This window comes from Canis lupus, chromosome 17 (genome assembly GCF_003254725.2).
Source record: "Canis lupus dingo isolate Sandy chromosome 17, ASM325472v2, whole genome shotgun sequence".
Lineage (NCBI taxonomy): Eukaryota > Metazoa > Chordata > Mammalia > Carnivora > Canidae > Canis > Canis lupus.
Genome location: NC_064259.1, coordinates 51848267 through 51875950, shown reverse-complemented (window position 1 = coordinate 51875950; position 27684 = coordinate 51848267). Strand labels below are relative to the sequence as shown.

Genomic DNA, 27684 nt, shown 5'->3' with positions numbered 1-27684 from the left:
CAGTTGTGGAAACTTGAGTGTTCTGTCTCATGCATCCAAGACCATGCTTCCAAAAATACCATTTATCAGTCCTTCCTGTCACAGCCCAAACTGGACCACTTGCCTAAAACCAAGAGTCTAAGCTTAAGGGTAGGAGCCAAGGAACCAGTGGGTCATTCACCTATCTTACCTGCTAGGCTTATACTTGTTGTCCTCTTCCTCATCAGTGTCACTGCGGATGGTGATGACACTCACAGGAGGGCTGGGAGTATCTGGAATGATGATTGGCTGATGCTGATCTGGGACAGGAACTAGGGAATTATAAGATGTGGTACGGAGGGGACTGCTCCCAACCAGAGAATAGACTTGAGAAGGCAGAACGTCCAGAGAAGACCTGTAGAAAAAGGTCACAAGGAAAGACCGCTCAGTCCTTGGCCCCCCAAACCATCCATCTTTTCCCCAGAACTCTTTCCAGCTTGTTCTTTAATTCATTTTTACCTAATCATTAAGCCAATACACTTAACTACAGAAGTTCCAATAAATAATAAACTAGTCGTGCTAGCCACAGTTTCCACCAGGGATAAGAACCCTAAAATACAACATAAATTTTATTTTTGTATGCCCATTACTCCACGGTTAAATTTCACTCTGTAATGTGGGCAGAGAAATAACAACATTGGCATAAAGATGGCCTGGATTCAAAGTAGCAGCAGAGAGAAAGGATGTGCATAACCAGGACGCACCTGGTATGCATGCCCAAGTCTCAGAAAAGGTTAGCTCCTCCTCAATTCGGCAGCCACTTGCTGCTTCACACCAAAAATCTATACCATGGCACTTTAAATGCTGGCAACATCTTTCCCAAACTGGCAGTTTTATCTACCAGTTCTAGCAGAGACTTACTTTGAAGAGACTGGAGCAGACTGCTTATTCTTCTTGGAAGGGAGAGAACTGGATTGCTGTTGTCTGACAACATGGGCAACACCAACATTCAGGGGCTGAGCAGTGGCCAGTGTCACATGGTTAGTCAGCAAGGAGGGCTGCTGCATGATGGTGCTGTACTGGCTACCATGAGAATGGGCATTCCTGTTTCAATGGAAAGACACAGAGAAGACTGAAGACTTCAACCACTGGGGAAATAGGTCCGAAAAGGTATCAAAAGCAATGAAACAACCAAATAGAGCTACATTTTAAATTGGGCACCTGGATTATACAAGGCTATAGTTTCTAATTGACTAATAAGACTTTCTTAAAAAAAAAAAAAAAAAAAAAGACTTTCTTTAAATCTGAAATAAATGATTCCCGATCTCAGAACCTACTGTTTTCCTATATTCAAAATTTTCTCATTACTCCATCTCCTAGTCTAATAAGGATTCTTTTCTTAAAGAATCTGAAACAAAGATGCATCTCTCCTTTCCTTCATTTTCTTCCCAGTCTGACCAAATCATCAAACACTCCTGCCATAAGGGATCTGTCCTTGCAAATCTCCCAGAGAAGAACACTGGGTACTTGCCTCCAGTCTGTGAGCTGCTGGCCACTGCCCATGGCCTCTGGAATCACTGCTGTGGGCTGGACAGAGTTGTGCAGAGCTACCCCAGGCAACTGTTGCCAAGTTGAAGGCAGGAGAATTTGTTGGGTTCCTCCAGGCCAAGCCTGCTGTAAGGAAAGACACACAAAAAGAACCAGACTTGACTCATTCTTGGCTTTTTCTTTTGTTTTTCAGATGAAAGAAAAATTCATATCTTAAGAGAAGTTGCCCGTAGATTGTTAACTTGCAGAGATCAAAAAAAGAAAAGTCAGAGGGGCTCAAGGTTACAAGTCTTACAAACAGGGAAAGACAACATGCTGCTTTCTGTCAGCCACCTCTTTAACATGACCACCAGGGTATTAAAGAAAAGAAGATCCCTGTGGTTAAGAGTTTCTGTAATATACTGTAGAGTCAAGGAGTCTGAAAGTTCAGAGGTAAGCTCTGGTTAAATGATGGAGTTTCATTTTTGCAATGATTCTAAAAATATCCCTAAAAAGAGTTAAGACAGCTCCCTTGAGATTAAAAATAGGAATTTTAAAATTTAAGTGCCAATCAGTTAAGACATCAGGTCAGTTCAACCCATAAAACAAAGGGGAGAATTGTGTCTTTTTAAAAGGGTAGAACTTGGAACACAGAACCAGATGTGGATGACCAAAGGCCAAAATCCTTTGGCAAACAAGCTTATGTCAGCAAGAGAAAGCTAACTTCAACATATATAGCCATATGATAGAATGAAATAGGGCAGTAAGTAAAATATTTCCATAATAGATGCAGGGAGCACCATATTTTGCTTTTAATAGTTACCTAAAATATACTGTTTAATGTATCATTTATAGAAACATACTTCAACATAAAAACTAATCACTACTAGAAAATACATCATTTCTAGTTTTTAACAAGCGCTTGCAGTAGACAACAACAAATATGTTTTCTGAACTTCTTAGAGAAATTCTGGCATTTTCTAAAAAAATGGGAACAGATTTGAAAGTTTCCTTTTTAAACTTAAATTCTACAGTACAATCACCTACAATGCTTGGGTACATATGGTTCTTTCTTGAATTTCAAACTGCAAGGCCATCAACACACTGTTTTAAAAATATTTCTGCAAGTAACAGATCCACTTGTTACAAATACTGGTTCCAAACAAGAAGCCTTCAAAGCAGAGAAACTGCAAACACGTCTGCTACCATAAGCAGAATTTAAAACAAAATAAAACAAAACAAAAAATAAGAGAAGTATGTTAAGTCACACCATGCGTCTTTCCATAAGCCAACACCTGCACAAGACAAAGCATGTAGTTTAATACAGAGCAAGAAATAACATTCCAACGTGAGGCAGAAATCTGGCGTTCCAAGCGACGAACTGTTTTGACAGAGGAAGAACAAAAATATGCAAAGCTTAGCAAATGACTAGTGCAAACTTAAGAGAAGCAGCAAAGGAGAAGTTTCAACTAACATTCTCAAAACTATAGGTGAGCAAGTTAAAACCAGTGGCTTGGATCAATCAAGTTTGGAAATGTATCTGACTCCCTCGCACTCAGGTTTTATGCTTAGGATATAATTAATCTGGAGGTTGACGAAGACTTTTAAACTAAAACCAAACAAATTCCAACAACCAAAGTATGTTTCTGGAAGTGTTTACACTCACATGAGTCCTTGAGAAACAACAAAAGAAATGTAAAGCCACTTTGAAAGATGTAGATATCAGTATTCGATAGTATCAATAAGGTTTTTCTAACTTTAAATTTCAAATAACGAAATGCTGGGATGTCCAATAAACAATTCTAACTCCCCCATATAAACCAAAACACATCCAAAGACCACTCTGAAGGGTACAAATCCTGAAACACACCCTGAGGTCCTATTTGTTTTTCCTATCTCTAAGCCCCATAGTATTATATTTGCTGCTGTATTTAATAACTTTTCCCCAGGACTTGCAGTAACAAAGGTATTGCATTTACATAGAGGTTTTTGGCCATATTTTTTCACCTTTGTATAAAGACCTATTTGTAAAGTCATTAATTTCTCCATAAACCCCTAAAAATGAGTTCACCTTTAATCTCAACCAACACATGAAATATGATCTAAAAAGATTCTAAATGGAACATCTTTAAATGGAAGATATAAGCTGCCATCGATCATGAATGGCAAAAAGAGTTACCTTCATGTGTTCAGAGAAGGAAAGTTAACATCAGCTGATAAAGTAGTAAATTAAGAGCATCTTAAACATTTCTACATGTACAAAAATTTTAGAAGATTAAAATAGCAAATAAAGAAGGAAGCTAACTTGTCAAGGAGTTCAAATTTTGGCCATCCGGATACCTGTAGCAGAGCCAAACTAAAGGCCATTTCCTTCATTCTCAAGGATCAGAGGGTAAAAGGGCAGAAAACAGATAACAGTGTTGAAGTTCTTCTGAGACTACACCAAGAGCTTTTATCACACTAGGCTGCCAAAGAAGAATTAAAGCGATCTGGCTCCTTACAGAGCCACACTGAATATCAGAGTCAAACAGTGCTTCAGCAAATGTTGGGGAGGAAAACGATGAGACATTAAAAATGTAGCAAGAACACAGCCACAAGATGGCACATGCTTCCATGCCCTCTGCAAAAACTAAGTTAAAAATTTTTTTTTCTTTTGAAAAATGAGAAAACCAGAAGAAAACAGAACAAAAACAAACAGGAAAAAATAAAAAAGAAAGAAACCAAAGAAACTCCGTTAGTAACACAATCAAGTGAGGGAATTACCAGTACAGCGGCAGTCTGTTCAACCAGCGCCGGCCGGCCGGCTGCGCAGCTCAGAGTAAAGGGCACCGCATACTGCGGTGTGATGGTGGCTACTTGAGGGTGGAGAGTTGCTACCATTAGTGGTGTACAGCTTCCCTGCAACGTAGATTAGGCAGGTGAGTGAAACAAACACGGAGGCAGGTTATCTGGATTCAGAAGGGTTCTCAATCCCCCCAAGATATTACCAACAAGTAGTAATTTTGTATCACCTAAAATGCATGTACAAACACAACTTTCCCCTTCAACTCTGCTCATCAGAGCATCAGCTCACTAGGTCAAATGTCAAGGCCTAAAGCGATAAAGGATAGGAATCCTTCTTGGGCCAGATTCAGAAGATCGGTTCTACAAAACTCAGTTAACAAAGGCATGTAAGAATTCCTCTTCTTCCTACTCACAAAAGAAGAGTTTTGGACTTCCAAATTTCCTCTGTGTCATGGGCCACAAACATTTACACATAGAATTGAAAACATAGTATCTGTTGCTTATTTGAGTCTTTCACGATTTTCTTGCCCATCTTGGTTGCATGTCCCATGGCTAGTAGAAAGTTTTAAGGCTTTCTATAGCTTAAACACACAGAGTGAAGGAATGTAATACTTGAAGAGGCATCCTGATATGATCCAGCCTCTCTGCCATGATGTCATTCTGAAAGAGTGAGCAAAGGGGACATGAAACGGAACAAAAGGGGAATATCTTTAGAATCAAAATGTTGTTACATGTGTATGAAAAATTAACTTCATCTCACAAAGTCTGAGTAAGTTTACTCAAAACACAATGACTCAAGGTCTGGGTATTTATTCCTGTAAGTAAGTCTAAGGAAGACATTGGCAAAAATTGTAATAGTATTAGGAATGAGGAATCATTCAACTATAGATGTTTCATTTTAAGTCCACTGAATCATGACCAAGAAAGATCTTATGGTCAAAGCAAATACCATCTTCCAGGACAAAATATCTGCATCTCAATAGTGCTTCAGTGATACTGAGTGTCCAAATTGTTATGGCTTTTACCTGCGTAAGAACTCCTGACTGTATTTGTAGTGGCTGAGCAGCTGGCGCCTGGGGTACAATTGGCACAGCATTATCCATCCTCACAGGGAATCCAGAATGTTTTGTTGTTGCTTGTAACCCAGCTGTAGAAAACAACAACACAGTTAAATTGCTTTGTTAGGTCTGCAGTATTGTTTATTTTGTTGTTGTTTTTAGCTTTTCTGTTCAAATATCGACCACCCGGGTTAGTTTTAGACGTGTAAGACAAAGGCATTTTATAGAAGTCTAGGGAGTTAAGAAAAGGGAGAGTGGTTTGGTTCCTTTGAGGTTAAATTCATGGAAAGATGTTTGATACAAGAAGGGACAGTTAAGGGAATTCTAAGAAATTTTTTATCCTGCAACACTTATAGCACCCATCCCATTCTCCCATTAATAGCATATGCAAAAGCAAACAAACCTACACTTATTAAGTTACATTCACCTTTTAATCCATTAGGAGGAAAAAAAAAAAATTTTTATACATAATCTACTAAAAGCAAAGACTTGAAAATAATTATAACTTTTCATTAAATTATGATTCTTAATTAGTTAAGAAAAATGATCATTACTTATTAAGTTACCCTTTCAGAATATTTTAAGATGTTTTACCCTACTCCTCAAAAAATTTACAAACTGTACATTTTACACCTACCATGTGAACTGAAGAAATTATAACCCAGGATAAAAATATTTAAAAAGTAGATATATTTGTTTATAGAAACACTTTTTTCTATTTACTTTAGGAATCTGCCTTTGCCATTGACAGCTTTCTAACAAGGCTCTTTTGCAACTAACGGACAACTAAAAAAAAAAAAAAAAAATTGGGAATTTTTTTGCTGCCTTGTTCTGGCATAAATGCTGAATAAATGTTCCCTGCAAATAGGAATTTCTTATTCTGGGGAAAAGAGCGGCTTAAGATAGTTCTCCTTTTTGCCAAGACTTGAGAAGAGAGATTTCAAAGCTTTCTTTTAAACCTGTCCTATCAAAACCTTCAATGTGGAGAATTTAAGCTTCTATTATCTACTAACAGAAGTTTCTCTAATTCACTAATGCCTGCAGTTTTGTTAAGTGGTGATACATTTTATTTTAATTAGAATATTTCTTCAGTGACACTTCTTAAGCTATCACCAACTAATTTCTCTTAATATTACTATGGAGATAGCAAATAAGCATAACTCCTAAACTCTAATACTGTACTTTTCAGCAAGTCTCCCAATTTTCCATTTCAGTGATTTGCAAGTATCTTAGCAGTAAGATGTCATACTGGAAAACACAATCCAAAAATACACAAAGTAAGAGAGACTAGTAAAATCAGAATTAAAATACTCTAACAATAACTTTTCAAAAGTGCCATTCATATATTAAAAAAAAAAAAGTAAGAAATCCAGATATCCAAATCAAAAAATCTGCCAGCCATAAGGCAATGCTATCTAATAAGACAGCTAAACAACATCAAAATTCTTGTCTAAATTCCCAGGACACATGGCCAACTACAAGACAAGATTACTATAATAGCCTCCTATAAGTGGGCAGGAACAAAGGGCAAAGGCAGGTAAAATTTAGAAAGAAATGTTCATGATAAAGGTTCACCTATAAGTTCCAGGATAATGAAGTAAAAGGGGACAAAGTAACAGAATAAAATCATTACCACTGAGCAAACTGTGTATCTATTTTGGTCAACTGAAATAGTATAGAAAGTAGTATTTATAGTACTGACCTACAAATGTAACTAAATAAGCATTAGATTGCTTTCCTAATTTAGGCTAAGCCACAGCAGTTAAGCTAGTTTAAAACTTGCTTCTTCAGGGAACTATAAGTGGAAACAAAGATTAACAAAAGGCAACACTTTTGGAAGGTTTTCCCTAAACCCTGAACTAGGAAATGATTCAAAGTTTTGCTTTGCTTTTGTTGTTGAATACAACCTGTTAAATTTAAAAAAAAAAAAAAAAAAAAAACCCATGGTAGTATGGAAAGAAGAGTAAAACTGTCTAATTGATGAGGGTTGTCATTTTTCCTCTAAGTATATAGTATATTGTAAAAAAGCAGATGGTGAAAGAAAAGAAGGCAACCTGGAATAGCCGACTGCTGGGCAGAAACCAGCATATGGCTGTGGCTGGCAAATCAACTGACAACTCTTTACAGCTAAGTTTAAATACTAAGAGGTGGTACAGAATATTTCAAAATCCATAAGCCATGAATCCCACTGCCTGGGTTCAAATCCCTGTTCTACCACTAACTAGTTATTAAAACTTTGGGTAGATGAGAGAATCATTCAATTTTCTCACCTATAATGGGACAGAATGACATTGGGCATAATGACATTGCCCACTTCCTAGGATTGTTTGTGAAGATGAATTAATACATGTAGAAACAGAACATTATCTGGTGTGTACATAAGAGCTATTTGCATCCGCATTACCTTAATTTAAAAACTCCCTTTTGTCTGGAAATTTTATGATTTGCTCTAGCTCCTCAGGTTATTCAGACTTCCTAATTAGAAAAAATTTTCCCAAACTTACACTTATCTAATTATACCAAAAGGAGTTACACCACTTTCCCCCCTCTACATCGAATCTACCTTTTGTTTTATTAAAGGAACTAAAATGTTCTGCCTCCTCTTGTAAATATCCCAAGAAGCAGCAAGACTTCTGAGTCCCACATATGAAAACTGTTCCCATGAGACTCACTTTGGAAAAGGTGAGGGGGAGGTGGGTGGCTGGTTTGCTGAATTCAGTAGAAGAATCACTCAACATATAACAACCCAAAGGTATAGAATTTACTATTATGTAGCAGACGCAGAAAATAATTTGGTAAGTTAGGCTAAATTTGCATTTACGGGTTTTGAATCTGCTCCTCCGCTCTCCCTGTGGTTTCTCCCTGGTTTACATCGCTATTGCTCTCCTGTCCTCCTGGTAATCTCTCAGTCTCCCCTAGCCCCTCTTTTCCTTCTGCTTGCTCCGACTCTGTCAGAAACCAAACAAGAGAGTCACAGTCAATAAGTAACTAAAGTAAAAAGATAAAAATGCTACCTGCTTCTATTTAAAGTGCTATGACACACCTAAGTCCTAATTTATTACCACAAAGTACTAATGCTGACTTTCTGTTGGGAAAGTCAAGTGTGTTGTCAGGATTTATCCTTAAAATAATTTAACCTTTTAAATGGTTCACCATATCAATAAACACATTTCCCATATTTTGGAATAAAGGAACTGGATAGACTCAATTATAGAACAACAATGAAAAAAATGAGGAAGGGGATCCCTGGGTGGCGCCGCGATTTGGCGCCTGCCTTTGGCCCAGGGCGCGATCCTGGAGACCCCGGATCGAATCCCATGTCGGGCTCTCGGTGCATGGAGCCTGCTTCTCCCTCTGCCTGTGTCTCTGCCTCTCTCTCTCCCTCTGTTACTATCATAAGTAAATAAAAATTAAAAAAAAAAAAAAATGAGGAAGGATGGGAAAGTGAAAATTTAAATCTTATTGCAACACATGGGGTCAGAGCCTCCTCCTTCAGCTATTCTGTTCCTTTGCGGATAGGAGTTTGCAGGAACAATATGATTCATAAGCTGAAGCAGATTTTAATGCACGCCCCACACAAATACCTCAGCTTATAGAATTTTTCAGTTCAATAAACAATAATCTTTATTTTTGGATATAATTCATGAGGTTTCTATATCCTGAAGTATAATTTTTTTACATTTTAGAATAAAATTACCTTTTATTTGGAATGCTAATTTTATCTAATAATGGAATGATATAGGAAATAAGAATCAATATAGAATTTGTTTACAACAAATTTCTTCAAGCTTAGTATTTCTGCATATTGATAAATACATGCTTAAACAAGGTATAGGACACTGGTACAAGGTCTCAGTGGGCAAGAAATTGACACTAGGGCAGTTCAAATATGAAAATGTTCACTGAACTCCCATGATGTGTCAGTATCATAATTAGATAAATAACCAATGTAAAAAAGGTAAACCCACTGTGTTAATTTCAGTTATCTTCATATTCAGAGACAGAATTTAAAGTTGTCAGAGATCAAAACTAAACAGCTAGATACCTACACTAAGGAACTACCTAAAGCAAGATTTGTAGGTCTGATATGATACCATTTAATACAGATGTTTCCCCACTTACTCTGAAAAGCAGGTGGACATACTATAAATGTTTGTTGGAACGGATCTGTCTGAGTGCAAATTTGAGTGGTTCCAGGCTGCAAGGATACGCCCTGCTGGGCAACTCCAGGAACTGGTGCTGCAGATGATGGGTACAGAGCCGACTGGTAGTTTAGCAGTGAGACATCTGAATTAGCCAGAGAAAGTGTAGCAGCTGCTGCAGTAGAACTGGAAGCTAGAACACTGGCCTAAAAACAAAAAGATTATAGTTGTACACTGGTATAAAATGGAAAGAACAGTATTTTTACACATGCAGAATCCATCCAGAAAATCTTAAAATAGAGTTTTGAAATTCAGTATTAACTATCCCTGAAATAATTCTCTGCTTAAGAAGTTTTCCCAATCTCCAAATTTAAGGTATATTATAAGGTTGAATAAGAAAACAAAGAATTAAAAAATGGTCCTACACTGACTGAGGACAGCCTCATCTTTCTTTCTGTGCGAAAAAGTTGCTGGATGTGAGATACCACCAAATCTCATTTTAAAAGTAGTCCTAGCTAAGAAATTAGAAAGCTCACATTTTCAATAACAAATGTAAATATTCCATTTGGCAAACAAATGCAAAACTACTTTTTTTTAAAAAAAAGATTTTATTTATTTATTCATGAGAGACTGGGGGTGGGGGCAGAGACACAGGCAGAGGGAGAAGCAGGCTCCATGCAGGGAGCCTAATGCGGGACTCGATCCTGGGTCTCCAGGATCAGGCCCCGGGCTGAAGGTGGCGCTAAACCACTGAGCCTCCTGGACTGCCCCAAAACTACTCTTCAAGTTAGTTATTGGAAAGACCAAACTGAACTTTTAGAAACAGTGAGCAGATTGGTGGTTGCTAGGAACAGGACAACAGGTGGGAGAGAAAATAGGTGAAGATCGTCAAAGGGTACAAACTTGCAGTTACGAGATAAATAAGTTCTGAGGATCTAATGTACAGGATAGAAAAAAATTATGAGAGGGACGCCTGGGTGGCTCAGCAGTTGTCTGCCTTTGGCTCGGGGCATGATCCTAGGGTCCGGGTTCGAGAATTGGGCTCCTTGCAGGGAGCTTGCTACTCCCTCTGCCTGTGTCTCTACCTGCCCCCTCTGTGTCTCTCATGAATAAATAGATAAAATCTTTAAGAAAAAAATTACTGGAAACTCCTTTCAGCACATGTAATGAGATATATAAAATCTTTCCAACAGAGAAAGTTAGTGGCTAAAGTCAGTACAACTAACAGTGGTAAGTAGTACAATAGCTATGGTCTGTTTATGGGACTATGCTAAGACTGAAAGCCTGGATTAGGTCTTTGTATTTAATTTTCGGTGGCACATGACTGGTAGGTATCATCAGTTTACTTGCTCTTCCATCACTTTTGTCATGTAAAAAATGTGAGAAGCAACAAGATCACCAAAGCAAAGACTGGTTTCTTTATCCCAACCTGTACTCTTACTACTCTTTACCCCACTTAGGTTTTTAGTTTCCAAAATCATTTACTGAATACCTGATTGTGCACTGTATTAAGCTGGTTGCTGAAGCTCATGGTTAGATTTGTGCTTGTATTTGGGGCAACATGAGTAGTAAAGGGACTCTTGATCTGACTCACTGTATCATACATGTGAACCCTCCGCTTGCAGATCTCCATATTCTGAAAGCAAGACTTAACACTGAAAAAAGAGATTAAAGTTTCAGTAAAATGAATACTGAGATTTAAAGAGATAACAAATAACTCAAGATGAATACAGATCAACATTTTCCCCCAAGAGTATTCAGATAAAATGAATCAAGAGTTTTTATAACCATAAAGAGAAAAAATACACCTTAAGTCTCATGATTTTTCAATGAGAAAGGAAAGCATCAGTGAGCCAAATATGCAAAGTACCAAGGTTGCTGCTCATGTGATCATTCCACTGAGCTATAAGATGGTAACTCAACAGAGAACCACACCATGGCAAATGCCCAGAACATACTCACTGATTGCTATGTGGAAAATCCAGAAGGTGAGTCATTGTCACAAACTGATGGTTAAGAGTTTTCAGAGGAGTAATTCTCTTATCTGCATCAATTGTTAGCATTTTTTTTAACAGATCAATGTATTCTCTTCGATCTGCCTTCTCTGCCAACATATCTGTTCCCTCCAAATCTGTGGACATATTCACCTTCCAAGGAAAATTTAGAAATATTATACTTCATCACTTAACCTTTAAAGCTGACACTAAACATCTGCATAACAGATAGACAGACATAGATCTCAAGAGAAAAACCTGAGGAAATTCTTTTTAATTATAGTATAATCATTTTCACAAGTGGAAGCTCTTCTTATGCTAATTAAAATCTTCAGTTTGGTAGAATTTGTGGCAGAATAAAGCTGAATGAAGTCTTTTCACTCAAAATTTGGATGAACAAGTTAAGCAGAAGCAATTATCATTACTTAAATGTTAAAATTTCTATTGTTGAAAAGATTAAATGATATAGTTAAGTAAAAAGTGTTTAGACAGAGTTTGGAACATAATAAGCACTCAATTAAGTTCTTATGTCTTTATTTAGCAAAGAAAAGAGACAGGAAAGAAAGCTTCATAAACAATATTTCAAAATAGTGACAGGCAACAAGACCAGTTAATCAAATGTAAGGGAGAAACAGATAATTCTACAAGTATCCTTGGTTAGGATTCAAATGTTCTTTTAATACATGGCAGAATATTAATGAACTTTTTTCTCTAAAAAATGAAAGCAGACTAGAAGATAACAGATTAAATCTATTTTTTAATATAACTAATAAATGGAAGTATGTCTCTGATTAAGAGATATGTAAAAGTCTGGCTTCCTTAAACTTTCTCTACTCACCTGAGCCATGTCATCTAAACAATTAAAAATGTACTTTCGAGCTTCTTTTGATTTGATTCCAGTCTCCAATTCATGTTCTTCTGGTGTCTATAAAATACAAATTAAAAAACAAAATTCCATCGGTATGTTATTTTCATATTTTGTTCTAAATTAAAGCCAAAATACAAAGAAACAATTGTCATCACCTGCCAACCAGAAATGGCAAACATGAAAGTAATTTACAACCAAAAAATCTGGTGGAGATGGGACCTGAATATCTGACTTCCCTTTCAACAGTGTTAAATTAAATGTGGAAAAAATGATGTAGCATGATGGTTCCTGAAAATGTCATATAAGAGGGGGACATTACCATTTTTCTCTTACAGTTACTTCAAATTAAATGACATTTCAAATGCTAGCTATTAAACAGGCAGGCTCAGGCGAAGAGATTCACAGGGTTATTCAAATTACTCAGAGATCTCTCAAGCTAAAGGCTCAGAAGTAAAAAGCAGGCACTGGTATTTGTTTCATGAAAATACGTAAGGCCTTAGCATGGGGAATTAGGAAATTATGTTGTTTTCTCCTATTTATTGAGAATTCTCTAAAAAACAGTCATTGCTAAATTACTCTAGTTCTTCCTGTGACTTAATGGTGAGCACTATTCTCCATACTCCCCTCTCAGCTGCTGGTTCAAATACACAAAATAATCTCAGACAACCAAACAGGTGTTTAGTTTATTTTTTTAACTAAGGATCAGGTCAAAGAGGTACAACAAAATAATTTTTCCAAGTACTTCTTTCTGCAAACATAATTCCCACCACCACCACCTCTTTTCCCTCCATCTCAAGAATTTAGTAACTAAAACGTTGGGAGTGAGGAGTACAGGAATGGATAGTATAGAAAGGGAGACAGACCTTCAGCCTCCACAGTGGATACCCCAAATTAGGATCTCTGTTGAAAAACCTGGTTGTTTTTGTCCCAGCACTGAGAAGATATTCAGCAGGCAGGCCTTGTGTTTGTGAAATGTAACGAATCTGAAACATCAAAACCATTAAAACACTGATTTGGAGTGAAAAGGAAAATATTAAAAACTTTTACACTAAGACATTATTAGCTCTAGCCAAATCAATATAAGTGAAATTTATCTGTAAATACATATTTATGCTAACCCACTCACAGGTAATTCCCAAATATTTATTCAGTTGTTTCTATGTTACTAAAATTGTTATTTACAAGGAAAATTCAGTTTTGAAAATTTTGTGTATAACCATTTTTGCTTTTTTGTAGACCTCTGATACATAGTTCAGAAAATGTCAGGAGATTTTTAGGACAGAACAGAATAATTTCCAACAAACTACCTCATGGATCACCAAGGGATTTTGTTTCATTTGTTGATACATCACCAAATTTAAAAGATCAAGAAAACATTTTTTTTTATAAGCTACTTTCTCCCTTAACTATTCTAGCTCCTGTCAATTGTCCCTACTCTAAATTGCCATAGAGTTTCTCTCTCACATCATAAAATTAAACACTTAATTTAGCTTCTCTATCCCTACATTACTAGAGAGCAGGCACTGTGTTCATTCAATCAACATTTACTGAATACCTACTATGAACTAGGCTAGCAGTTCTCAGTCTGGTGTGGGGACCCTTGGTGATCCCTAAGATCCTTTCAGGGAGTCCACGAAGTAAAAACTATTTTTAAAAATAATACTTCTCTGCCTTTTTCATCCCCTTCTTAGGGTGTACAGTAGAGATTTCCAGAGAGGATGTGTGATGATGTCATTGCTCTAATGGCTAACAAAACATGTTCTTATATATACTTGTGTTTTAAAAATTTCCCAGTTTTATTACTCACATTTGTTTGCTTCCACAATTCTAATGACCCAAGAAAGCAACAGAAGAAGTAATTTGCTTTTCTCTCCACTACTGAGAGTGATACAAGAAGTAATCTTTTTTACCACCTCCTCCATATTTGAATGGCTGTACTTAAGATGAAATTAGAAAGCAGGGAAATAAATCTTACTTTCCACCTCTCCTCCTAAAAACTTTAGTTTTAGTGTCTTTTTAAGTTATACTTTTTATTTTTATTTTATTATTTTTTAAAAGATTTTATTTATTTATTTGAGAGAGAGAGAGAGAGAGAAAGCAAGCTGGGGTAGGGGCAGAGGGATAGGGACACAGAGAGAGAGAATCTTAAGCAGACTAAGCATGGTGCCTGAGGCGGGGCTCGATTTTAGGACCCTGAGATGATGACCTGAGCCAAAATCAAGAGTTCATGCCTAATGACAGCCGCCCAGGTATGCCCAGTTTTAATTCCTAATGCAGTATATACTAATATATATAACCTATACAAACAGAGCTCTTTGGGATCCTCCCCAATTTTTTATCAGTGTAAAGCAAAGGTCAACAACCTATGGCCTATAGGCCAAATCTAGCCTGCTATCATGAGCCAATTTCAGATAAGAGCAGGATATTATTCTTGATCTGTGAGACCTACATAATGGAAGCCAATAAATCATTAACAAAATAGAAAATATATTTTAATGTAGATAAGAACATTTTAAATGTGAATATCTTTTGTGTACAAAAATGGTGAATTTTTTTTTAAATCGAGGATAAAATCTGTGTAATAAAATATTACCCAGACATTTAAAATGATAGAGTAGAGGGGCACTTGGGATGGCTCAGACACAGTTAAGCATCTGACTCTTGATTTTGGCTCAGATCATGACCCCAGGGTCTTAAGATCAAGTCCCAGGTTGGGACTAGATGTGCTAGGCATGGAGCCTGCTCACGATTCTCTCTCCCTCTCCCTCTGCCCCTCCTGACCCTGCTCATTCACATGTGCACATTCACACTCTCAAAATAAGTAAAATAAATAAAATGACAGAGTAGAAGTACAGTTATTGACACATAAAGATATTTCACAGTATATTAAGTAGAAAAGTAGATTACAAATTAAATAACCTCACTTTTTAAAAATATCACATTTCACTGATTCTAAGAGGCACATTTTTTCATACTAACATCTTTGAAATCAAGGTAAGTCTTACAACTGATAACTATCCTGATTTAATTAGTAGCATTCTTTCTTACAGATACAGAAAAACGGTATATCTTTGAATCAATGGTGTCTTAGATATCATCAAATACAGTATATATGCTTATATATGTTTATTATCCCTATATCCCTAAGTTTATTATGCACAACAGAACTATATATAGCACATATATTCATTCATTCTTTTAGTAAGTACATATTGAGCCAGGCACTGGTGATTTTAAAAATAGATATGGTTCCTGCTCTCATAGACTTTGCAGTCAAGTGAGGGAGACAGATACTGAAAATTCAAACTGAATTGGCATTCTGGAAAAAAAAAAAAAAAAAAAAAGGCTTCTATAAAAATAACAACAAAGAAACCCAAGCTAGACTAGGGACTAGTAAGGAAAAGCTCCCTGAGAAAGTAACACTTGCACTAATGAATCAGTAGGCACTGACTAGATGAAATGAATGGGTGGTGCTATAAGACTATAAGCACAGCATATATAAGAGCCTGTGCTGGAGGGAAGCATATTCTTAACCAATGCTGAAATGATGCCAATCGTGCTAGAGGATGAAAAGCAAGAAGAAAAGGTAGAATATCAATCTAGTGGGAGACAGACAGGGGACGGACAACCCAGTTAGGGGCTCAGAGGCCATATTAAGGATTTAGCCCTTTATTCTAAAAGAATAGGGATCCCTGGGTGGCGCAGAGGTTTAGTGCCTGCCTTCAGCCCAGGGCGCGATCCTGGAGACCCGAGATCGAATCCCACGTCAGGCTCCCGGGGCATGGAGCCTGCTTCTCCCTCTGCCTGTGTCTCTGCCTCTCTCTCTCTCTCTCTGTGTGTGACTATCATAAATAAATAAAAATTAAAAAAAAAAAAAGAATAAAAAAACCACTGAAGAGCAGGGAAGTAGAATGATCTAATCTGTGTTCTGTAAAAATCACTTTGTAAAAAAACTGGAGATCTCAATCATATTATATAATTCTTATATGTTATATATAAAACTATTACATAGTTATTTAATATCTGTTTCCCATCACCAAATTATAGCCTCCATGAGGGCAATACAATGCTTTAAGCAGCACTATATCCCCAGTGTCAAGTAGGTACTCAATAAATACACGATGAAAATTAACAAATTATATACATAAATAAATACAAAATATGCCAAATCATAAACAGGGTTACTTCTGAAGGATGGAACTACTAGAAGTCGGAAGTTTTATCTCTTGGCTTACTGCATCTTTTCTAATTTTTCTGTAATGATGCACTTAAAAAATTAAAACATTTAAAAATTTTAATATTATAGAATGAGTTTCATTGTGAAAGTAGAATGGAAAGCTATCATCCAGATACTGCTTCTCACATAGCTTACAATAGAGCAAAAACAAAAGTCCTACATTTATACAAAGTATTACTGTCTGTTATATTAAACGATTAAAATGTTTCCAACAAATCTGAAGCTATTAACTAATATTTCAAAAATCATAAATATCTGCTATAAAATCTCAGCTATAATATTTATGAAAAATCTATAGCTGATATCCTACTTAATAGTGAAAAACTGAATACTTTCCCCCTAAAATCTGGAACAAGAATTTCTGTTCTTATACTTCTATTCAACACTGTTACTAGTGCTTCAGTGCAAAGCAATTAGGCAAGGGGGGAAAAAAAAAAGGAATCCAGACTGGAATGGAAGATGTAAAACTATTTTTATTTGTAGATGGCCTGATCTTGTAGATAGAAAATTGTAAGGAATCCATCAAAACAATTAGACCTAGAGTTCTATCAGAAAATTACTTGAGGGGCATTGGATGGCTTAGTCAGTAGAGCATGCAACTCTTGATCTTCAGGTCATGAGTTTGAGTCCCATTTGGGCATAGATATTAATTAAAATTAAAAAAGAACCTTGAAAGAAAGAAAACTACTAGAAAAAATTCAACAAGACTGCAGAATACAGTATCAATTACAAAACTCATTGTATTTCTATAAACTAGCAATGAACATTCTGAAAATAAAATTAAGAAAATAATTCTATTCACATAGCATCAAAAAATACTTATAAATAAATTTAATAAAAGTAATGTAAAACTTATACTTTGAAAATTATAAAATGTTACTAAAAAAAACCTAAAAATTCTGGTCACATTTATGGGATCAGAAGATAAATATTAAGATGATGATACTTCCCAGAGATCCAATGTATTCAACTATTAAAAAAATAATAATAACTTTTTTGCAGGAAAAAAAAAAAAAACCTAAAACCTACACTAAAATTCACATGGAATCTCAAGGGCCCTTGAATAGCCAACACAATCTTGAAAAAGAACAAAGTTAGAGGACTAACACTTCCTGGTTTCAAAACTGACTACAAAGCTACAGTAATCAAAACAGTGTGCTACTTGCATAAATACAGATGTACAGATCAATGGAACAGAACTGACAGTCCACAAATAAATCATGTATTTATGGTCAATTGATTTCGATAAGGATACCAACACAATCCAGTAGGAAAAGAACAGTCTTACAGGCAAATGGTTTTGGAAAAACTAAATATCCACATGCAAAATAATGAAATTGAATCAACTTAAAATGGCTTAAAGACCTAAATGCAAGAGATAAAACTATAAAGCTCTTATAAGAAAGCATACAAGAAAAGCTTCACAACTTTGGATTTGGTAATAATTTCTTGGATATGATACCACAAGTACAATCAACAAAAGGAAAAACGAATTGGGCTTCATCAAAATTAAAAACTTTTGTGCAAACTAAGCTATCAATGGAGTGAAAAGGCAATCCCAAGGAATGGGAGAAAGTTTTTGCAAATTATGTATATCTGATAAGGGATTAATACCCAGAACACAAACTTCCACAACTTAACAACAAACAACCTAAATTCAAAAATGGGCATTGAAGGGATACACAGGTAGCTCAGGGTTTGAGCCTTCAGCTCAGGGCATGACAGGTCTGGGGATCCAGTCCCACACTGGGCTCCTTCTGGGAAGTCTGCTTCTCCCTCTATGTCTCTGCCTCTCTCTCTGTGTGTGTGTATCTCATGAATAAATAAATAAAAATCTTTAAAAAAATAAAACAAAAATGGGCAATGGACTTGAATAGACTTTTCTAAAGATTGATTGATTGATTTTTAGAGAAGGGAAGAGAGAAAGTGAGAATCTCAGGCTGACTCCCCACTGAGCACAGAGCTTGACTCGCGCTTGATCTCACAACCTCAAGATCATAGCCTGAGACAAAAATCAAGAGTCAGACGCTCAGCTGACTGAGCCACCCACGCACCTTTCGAGTAGACTTCTCTGAAGAAGATATAAAGATACCCAATAAGCACATAAAACAATGCTCAACATCACTAACTGCTGGAGGAATGCAAATCAAAATCACAATGAGATTATCACTTCATATTCTTAAGGATGGCTACTTTTTTTTTTTTTTTTAAGAAAACAACCAGTGTTGGTAAGGATGTAGAGAAATTGGAACTCTTGTGTATTGCTGGTAGGAATATAAAATGGTGTGACTGCTGTGGAAAAGTTTGTTTAAACATAAAATTACCATATGACCCAGAAATTCTACTTCTAGCTATATACCCCCCAAAATTGAAAACAGGGACTTAAACACTTGTATGCCAATGTTCATTGCACCATTATTCATAATGGCCAAAAGATGATAACTCAGCAACCATCAACTCACAAATGGACAAACAAGATGTGGTACACATATACACAGTGTACTCAGCCATAAAAAGTATTAATGTTCTGATGTATGCCATAGCATGGATGAGAAACATGCTAAGTAAAAAAAACCCAACACTGAAAACCACACATTGTATGTAACAAACATGATAAACTACAATAAGCCAAATCTATAGAGACAGAAAGTACATTAGTAGTTGCCAGGGGTGGGGGAGGGTGGGGGTTAGGAAAAAATGGGCACTGAGTGCTAATCAGGTACAGGTTTCATTATGGAGGGATGAAAATGTTCTAAAATTGATCATGGTGATGGTTTACACCCCTGTAAACATACTAAAAAATCATTGAGCTGTACACTTCAAATGGCTAAATTAAACGGTATACGAATTATATCTCAATATAAGTTATTTTAAAGAAACTCGGCTGTAAGAACAGAGATCCTGTCACTAAAATCTTTTTGTATAATGAGAGAAGCATCAAGATAACCTATCCCCAGTCCTGCTCTACAACAGCAGTATCCTATTTATTCAGCATGGGAAAAACGACTTCCTCCTACCACCCACAGTTTCACATCTATGTACCAGGAAAGAATTTTCTCAAAACTATCAGATCATTTCTTTTAAAAAGCCCCAGTTGTACCTTAGCTTCTATATCTAATTTCATTTGGTTCCACTTCCTGGAAAATTTACAGTACCAATCTGTCTACTAACATTGAAGGTTGGCCCTAAGAATGGCACTTGAGGGGCAAGGTTTCTAATTAGGGATCCACGAATCCCCTAAATTTGTACTCAAAATACTGTACACAAATTTTTCTGAGACAATCCATACCCGTATTTCATCAGATTCTCAAAATAGTCTAAGACCCAAAAAGGAGAATCAATGGCTTATTTCAACCAACTGGTTTTGCATCATTTACTCTCCTTCACACTTTTTTTTGTAAAATAAGAAACCTGGCTTTCTTTCTCACAAGGTGGAAGAAAAAGGGTCAATTATAAAGCTCAATTACTTATCACATGAGCTACTGATTTTTGTTTCAAAGACATGCCCAAAGAGTCAAATTTTTGGAAGGTGAATCTAAAATGAATCAAGGAATCAAAATCCTAAGTTGAACAGGGGAAAATACTATTTTATTCTTTTTTCCTTTTAATAATTCCAGATAACCATTTCTTTCTTTAAAAACAAACAAACAAACAAACAAACAAACAAAAACAAAACCCTCACGCACCTACTATGCACCAAACACAATGTGAGGAGTTGAGGATACATTGGTGGAATCAAACAATCTATGCCCTCAAATTGCTTACAGCATTGTGGTTAGAACCACTTTTTAAAAAAAAGAACAAGAAATAAGAATTCACAATTTCCATGGCAAAACCTTTTCCCTCAGCACTTAGCTCCCTGGGAAATCATAGCATATCCTGCAAAGTTTCTCTTTTTGAGACACAGACTATCTATTACAATACTTTTCAACTCATACAATTTCCCTCCTAAATCCTATTTTATAGAAACCCAGTGTACATCACAGCTTCTGGGGCCCAATGTGTTTCAGTATGTAGAAAGTACTTATTTCAGCATCTGTCATGTATAAAAGGAAGTAACAGTTCTGAACGAGACAAAGTTCACTCTTTAAATTCCAACTCCTCATCCTTCTTTACTTTCATTATCTTAAAAACTCACAAGACACGTTTGTTAACCAAAACCAGTCTCTAATAAGTCATGACAGATCTGGAAAAGTACTAATCTAAGGTAATACGAAATAAAAAACCTTTTAAAATTGCTGTACTGCAAATATACCACCAGCCTAAGAAGCAGGTAGAAAAATCCTACTCTTTAAAAAAATCTTTTGTAACTGGACTGCTCTTTCCCTGATATCTAAATACTTCACTAGCACATTTCTTCCTCTAGAATCTATTTCACTAGTATATACTTGCTTTCTCTTTCCATCCAAATATATACTCTTACCTGATCATATTCTGAAGCACCAGGATAAAGAGGCCATCCCAGGAACAGCTCAGCTATCACACAGCCCAATGACCACATATCAATGGCTTCACAAAATGGTAATCCAAGAATAATTTCAGGGGCTCTAGCAAAAACAAAAATAGCAAATTAAAAAACAAACATTACTTGGGGAAATTAACTACTTTGACTAAGTCCTGTTTTAGTACCAGCCTAAGGTACATACTTATTTAAAGAACCTGAAAACTATGTGTGATATAAAATCCATCATTTGAAACTTCTGGAGCCAGATGTGTTTTGGAATTGAGATTTCTTTTTAATTTAAGAAAGGTAGTACCCAAGCATAAAACTACATATTGCATAATAATCCCAATGGAGTTTAGGGAAGCACCCATAATCAAACACAGTAATATTTCTACAACAAAACAAATGAACAGTCATACTAAGTTGGCTGAATACTTTAAATAGCCTTACATTGGTTCAAGACAGATTTTGCCAATAAATGAGCTTATACAAAACTCAGAAAAAGTTTTTTAATTTTGAAATCAGAGATAACGATCGCAGATTTATTCTTTTTACTCGTAGCACCTTTTTAATTATAGAAAAATCAATTAAATGACCTGATCAATAAATACCCCTTGGTAACAGAAATGCCTTCTATAGAGACTTAGTGGTTGACAACACTACAGAAATAATCATTTCTATTAATGCTCTAAGCGAGAAATCTAACCCTAGGGAAGCTTAAAGAGAAGACTAAGATAATATCATAAACTAAGAGCTTTATATATATGACCACATCCAAGGTAAAATTATTATCTCTACTTATAGGGGAAACTGAGGCAAACAAAGTAATTTACCCCAAACCACAGTTAAGTGGAAGGGCTAGAATATGAACACTGGCAGTCTGGCCCCAGAGTTGAGTATATTGTAATGTTTTCAAAAAAGTAAAAGTTAAGTATATATCCACCTATATAAATCTATTTGGCATGGTGGTATACATGGCATTTTTCAAACTATGACTAAAATTATGAGGTAAATGGGCTTAAAAGGGGGGGATATTAACAGGTATTACTAATGTCAATAATAATAAAAGATGATGCTTATATAGTGCTTACTCTGTGCCATGTACTGTTCTAAGTTACAAATGTGGTCACTTACTCCTTACAATAATCCTATGAAAATAAACATTACTACTGTTAAGTCATCAATTCTTTTTTTTTTTTTTTTTTTTTTTTTTTTTTTAACTAGACTCCTTGCAGGGGCTTGAACTCACAACCCTGAGATCAAGACCTGAGCTGAGATCAAGAGTCGGACACTTAACCAACTGAGCCACCCAGACACCCCATGTCATCAATCCTAAAATGTATGCTTTTTTTTTTTTTCACATTTTAACATCTCTGAAATCAAGAAGATTCTTGCAAATGAGGATGTATCTTAGCTTAATGGCAGTGCTTTTACTTTCTTATTGGTACAAAATGTTTCATCTTCTAATCAATGGTATCTTAGATGCTACATAATAAAGTATCCTTTCCATTTTACAGATGAAGAAACCAGGCACTGAGAAGTAACTCACTCAAGGTCACACAAGTACTAAATTATGGAGCACAGGCAACCTGAATCTTAGGGCTGAGCTCTTAAACATTTTATCATAATCTCCAATTTCCCTTCTTTCTTAAAAGTCACAGAATTGGAATCTGTAAGGGCACACCAGATCCAGACCCCTCAGCAGATCTCTCTCCACGAGGGGCCCTCAAAGGGGCTGTGTCCCCTCATGGAGTGCCTACGTTTCTCCAACTTTCCTTTGAAGTATTATGTATACATTGTTGCTCTAAGGGCAGGAAGGATTGAGCAGGAAGAATATAAAGATATTTCCCTAAATAAAAATATTCTCCCCAGGTAATTTTCTAATTAAGTACCCCCTTAGAAAATAAGGTAAATTAGAGGATTTCATAGGCTCTAGAGGCTTTCCTAGGTGATCCTTGTACAGAAACAGCAGAAGGATGATCCAGGCCTGCTGAGACTTCCACTATTTGACAGCTATGGGCAGAAGGATGAATATCACCAGTTTTGTATTATTTGACGTTAACCGTGGCTTTGTTAGCCAAAGAAACAACCTTCCAAAGGGATATTCCTGTTGCAGGTAGCTAGAGCCACATATTCCTGATGGAATTCCAGAGTTTAATTAAATCCCAACCACTGTAGCATGTTTTTAAGATGGCACAAGTTTTATAGCATTAATAAACTAGAGTGTAATAGTATACAGAAACATAAAAGCTTTTCTAAAATTGAAAAGGAACAAAATTTTTACTTTCAGCAAGCAGAATCATTAATTTTCAAGTTCATGACAGTGCCAAAAAGAGCTGGCAGGGAGAGCACAAATGGCTTTGTGCCAAAATAAAAACTGGGCTTAGAACATTCCTAAGCATCAATTGAAGAGCAGCAGATTGATTTTGCCATTCCCACTATACCAGGAAGACATTTTAAAATCCAAAGGTAGGTCATAGGGAGGGGCAGGCCACCCAATAACTTACTTCTTTAAAAAGGTAGCAATAATATGTGATCATTGTTAGGCTTCCAGAGCCTAAAGTTTCAGAGAACTTAAGAAAAACACTAATTTCAGTCCCCAAGCCCCATTAGACAAACAAAACAAAACAAAACAAAACAAAACTCTAAAGACTGGCTGGAATCAGTTTTTCCATTTAGTCTCATTTCTTCTTCTGGAGTAACAAAAGCCGCTAAGGATTTTCAGCAAAAACTCACAACAGTAACTCTACTACATCTACCATACAAAAAAGTGAGCATCAAAGGAAAAAAACAATGAAAGTAAAAATAAAATAAGGTTGTTCAGTCTATTGAGGGCTTTTCACTATCATTAGAAACTAGAAATGATGACTGAACTAAACTCTAGGAAGCAAAAAAACAGAAGTTATTTTCTTGTACTGAACAGATCAGAATCATTTAAAGCAGGTTCACCTCTAAACACGGAATGTTTTAAACTCTGAATTCAGATAATTCTTGGTACTATCTTCATTAGTATATCATCTTTCCCTTGGCCTCCATTGTTTCTCAATCCTTCAAATATAAACTCTCAACACTAAAATTCTGCTTCTACTCCATCTGTATAGGGAGGCTGAGTGAGGTAATTACTTTTCTAGGTCCCTTACCAGCTCTGACATTAACACCTGTACAGCAAAAAAGATGACCTAAAATAGCACAGGGGGCAGCCCGGGCGGCTCAGCGGTTTAGTGCCGCTTTCAGTCCAGGGCCTGATCCTGGAGACCCGGGATCAAGTCCCAAGTCAGGCTCCCTGCATGGAGCCTGCTTCTCCCTCTGCCTGTGTCTCTGCCTCTCTCTCTCTCTCTCTCTCTCTGTGTCTCATGAATAAATAAATAAAAATCTTAAAAAAAAAAAAAAGAAGAAGAAGAAGCAGCAGCACAGGGAAGAGAGGGAAAAAACCCAAACTGGCAGTCACTTTTGTAGGAAAATGGCATTAATTGTACTTTGGACACAGTGGGTCTTCTCTTTGAAAATACATCCCATCTTTAAGGAACAGATACTACACGGGCTCTAAATACTACAACCAGGTGGTAGAAATAATCCCTGCCTTTTGATTTTCCAACTTCAAATTTCATGAAACTAAAAAACTGCTCCAAAGTGTTATTTCACTAGAACCCAGAGCAAACTACTGTTAGAATCACTTAACAGCACAAATTACCCTCTGATCATTTTAATGAATACTCTTGTTTCTTCCTGCCCATCTCAGAGGCATCAAACTTACCAGATCAGAGATGTTACATAAAGTCTAACTTCCTGCATCTGTGGCTTGGGTGAAACTGTAGTATGTTATTTGTCTAGGATAAACTGAAAATATGCTTTCCTTCTCTAGACCTTGTCCTTCCATACATAACAAATACAGAGATCTCAACTTTAATAAAGGCCAGCTAGTTTGTTCAGAATGGAAAAGCACTGGGATCCCTGGGTGGCGCAGCGGTTTGGCGCCTGCCTTTGGCCCAGAGCGCAATCCTGGAGACCCGGGATCGAATCCCACGTCGGGCTCCCGGTGCATGGAGCCTGCTTCTCCCTCTGCCTGTGTCTCTGCCTCTCTCTCTCTCTCTCTGTGTGACTATCATAAATAATAAATTAAAAAAATTAAAAAAAAAAAAAGAATGGAAAAGCACTGAGTTTGTAAGTATGGCAAACCTTTGTACCTAAACTGAAGCCCCAAACACAGCAATCTCTTTGGAAGTAGTCTATATTTACACTTACAGCGGCCAGAAAATAAACTATATTATTTCCACTGCCTAGAGTATTTAGCCATGCCTATGGCCAACAGAGACAGTATGCTGGTAAAAATTTATGTCAAATGATAATATTTTGGCAGGTCATCAGCAAGATGAAGCAATGTAAACTAAAAAGGAGGGAGGGTAAGGGGAAATCTCACTTTGAAGTCAGGATGCTTCACTGGCCAAAGGGATTTCACAGAGGTTTTCTTTTTCCTTTTCCTTTTTTAAAAAGATTTTTATTTATTTATTCAAGAGAGACACACAGAGTAAGGCAGAGACACACAAGCATTGGGGGAAGCAGGCTCCCGAAGGGGAGCCTGATATGGCACTCAATCCCAGGACCCAGAGATTATGGCCTAAGCCAAAGGCAGACCTCAACCACTGAGCCACCAAGGTGCCCCTCCCAGAAGTGTTCTGAAGGACACCAGGGTGAGACTCTAAAAGCAACACGAAGAAGGCCACTGTGGATAAAACTACTGATAAAGAAGGAATGCCTGAGCTACTACTCCATTGGCCTGAGGTTCATTATCAAGTATTATTATGACATAACAGAATACTCATATTAAATCCTAAATGTAATCAAGCCCTGGACATTGAACTTCAGTATGCATAGTAATTACTCAGTAATACACAAAAAGAACTCCTGTTTTTAAGGGGGTAAACTGAGCTCCATTTACAATTACTCCTATAGTCAAGAACTAAATGCAATGGATTTGCAGAATGATTTGTTGAAGAGTACTTGACAGTAGACTTAAAAATCTGAAAATCATATTTGCTATAAAGATAAAACATAACCAAATTACTCCTATGACAGCTTAAATTAAATCAAAAGGATAGGGAAAGGGGCAAAGATCATCAACCTAACACTGAAAATTATTCAAATGAATTACTTACAAGAGAAAGCTAAGCAGCCAGAACTATTTACTCCTCAAATCTCCTTTACCCTTTAAGAGAAAATTCCATCAAAATTATTTCACAAAAGAATTATTTCTATCGCTTTTTTTTTTATCTTAAAATTGCTTCCGTTACCATAAAGACAAACCAAATAGTTAAAAAATACCTGCAGGCACCGACTAGAAAAGAGATCAAGAAGTAAGAGCTGATCAGCCTCCACCCCCCTCAGCGATGCCCTCCCTCCTACCTCCCCAATGCTCCAAAGGAGATCTGAGCTCTTAAGTGTACCTGTAGAATGTTTCTGTATATATACATGAGTAGGTGGTGGTAGGATTGCTCAAAGGAGAATACTAAAAGAAAAAATAATTGGAACCTAAATCCTCCAAGTCGTGAATAACCAAATGGAGGTGAGATTTTCAAAATTAGCTAAACTGCCTAGAGCAGCATGAAACCAGAAACCAAGGCTGTAGGAATTTCTTTACTCCATCTCACTCAAGTAAGAAATAATCAGTTTTACAAAACTATAAAAGGAAGAGATAAAAATAGAGAAGACTGGATTGGAAGACGTAATACTGTGAAGATGTCATTACTACCCAAACTGATTTACAAATTCAGGGCAATCCTTCAAAAACCAACGAGATTATTTGAGGAAATAGAAAAATCCATTATAAAATTCATATGGAATCCCAAGGGACTCCAAATGGCCAAAACAATCTTGAAAGAGAATAAAGCTGGAGATCTCCCACTTCTTGATTTTGAAACTTACTACAAAGCTACAAGTAATCAAGACAGTGTGGTAACTGGCATAAAAACAGACACAAAGATCAATGGAATAGAACAGAGAGCCCAGAAATAAACTCTTGTATTTGTGGTCAATGAATTCCAACGAATATCAAGACCTCTCCATAGAGAAAGTATAGTCTTTTAAGCAAATGGTGCTAGGAAAACTGAATATCTATGCAAAAGAATGAAAATGGACCTCTACCTTACACCATATACAAAAATTAACTTAAAAATAGGTCAAAATTAACTTAAAAATATTATGTCTGTATTTCTTATATTCTTATAAGTAAGAGCTAAAAACTATAGAACTCTTACAAGAAAGCAAAGGTGAAAAAGTTTTATGACATTGGTTTAACAATGATTTCTTAAATATAATTCCAAAATCTAAGCAACAAAAAGAAAAAACACAAACTGGACTTCATTAAAATTTAAAACTTTTGCGCAAGTATCATTTCACCAAAGTGAAAAGGCAACCCCATGGAATGAGAATGTATTTGCAAACCATCTACCTGCAGAGGGAGATTAATATCTAGAATATACAAAGAACTCTTACAACTCAACAGAAAAACCCAAGACAAAAATGGACAAATGACTTGAACAGGCATTTCTCTAAAGAAGATATACAGATGTCTAATAAGCAAATGAAAAGATGCTCAACATCACTAATCACTAGGGAAATGCAAATCAAAACCCCACAAATACCATTTCACACACTTAAGGATGGCTATTATCCCCC

At 36.3% G+C, this 27684-nt stretch overlaps 1 protein-coding gene across 13 annotated transcripts in view; it reads right to left on the bottom strand.

Annotated features, from left to right (window-relative positions):
- HIPK1 (homeodomain interacting protein kinase 1) overlaps positions 1–27684 on the bottom strand; it is a 51383-nt gene that overhangs the window by 9615 nt on the left and 14084 nt on the right. For 11 of the 13 annotated variants that reach the window (XM_035700610.2, XM_025453462.3, XM_035700616.2 and 8 more), the window contains 11 exons: positions 20992–21115; positions 13195–13314; positions 12302–12388; positions 11432–11616; positions 10962–11124; positions 9450–9675; positions 5295–5416; positions 4249–4383; positions 1490–1632; positions 880–1062; positions 170–373 (listed from right to left, as the gene is read on the bottom strand). In XM_035700610.2, the coding sequence (XP_035556503.2) occupies positions 170–373; positions 880–1062; positions 1490–1632; positions 4249–4383; positions 5295–5416; positions 9450–9675; positions 10962–11124; positions 11432–11616; positions 12302–12388; positions 13195–13314; positions 20992–21115 (1692 nt within the window). The remainder of the gene's footprint in view (positions 1–169; positions 374–879; positions 1063–1489; positions 1633–4248; positions 4384–5294; positions 5417–9449; positions 9676–10961; positions 11125–11431; positions 11617–12301; positions 12389–13194; positions 13315–20991; positions 21116–27684) is intronic. The other 2 variants (XM_035700611.2, XM_035700617.2) reach the window with 1 other exon arrangement.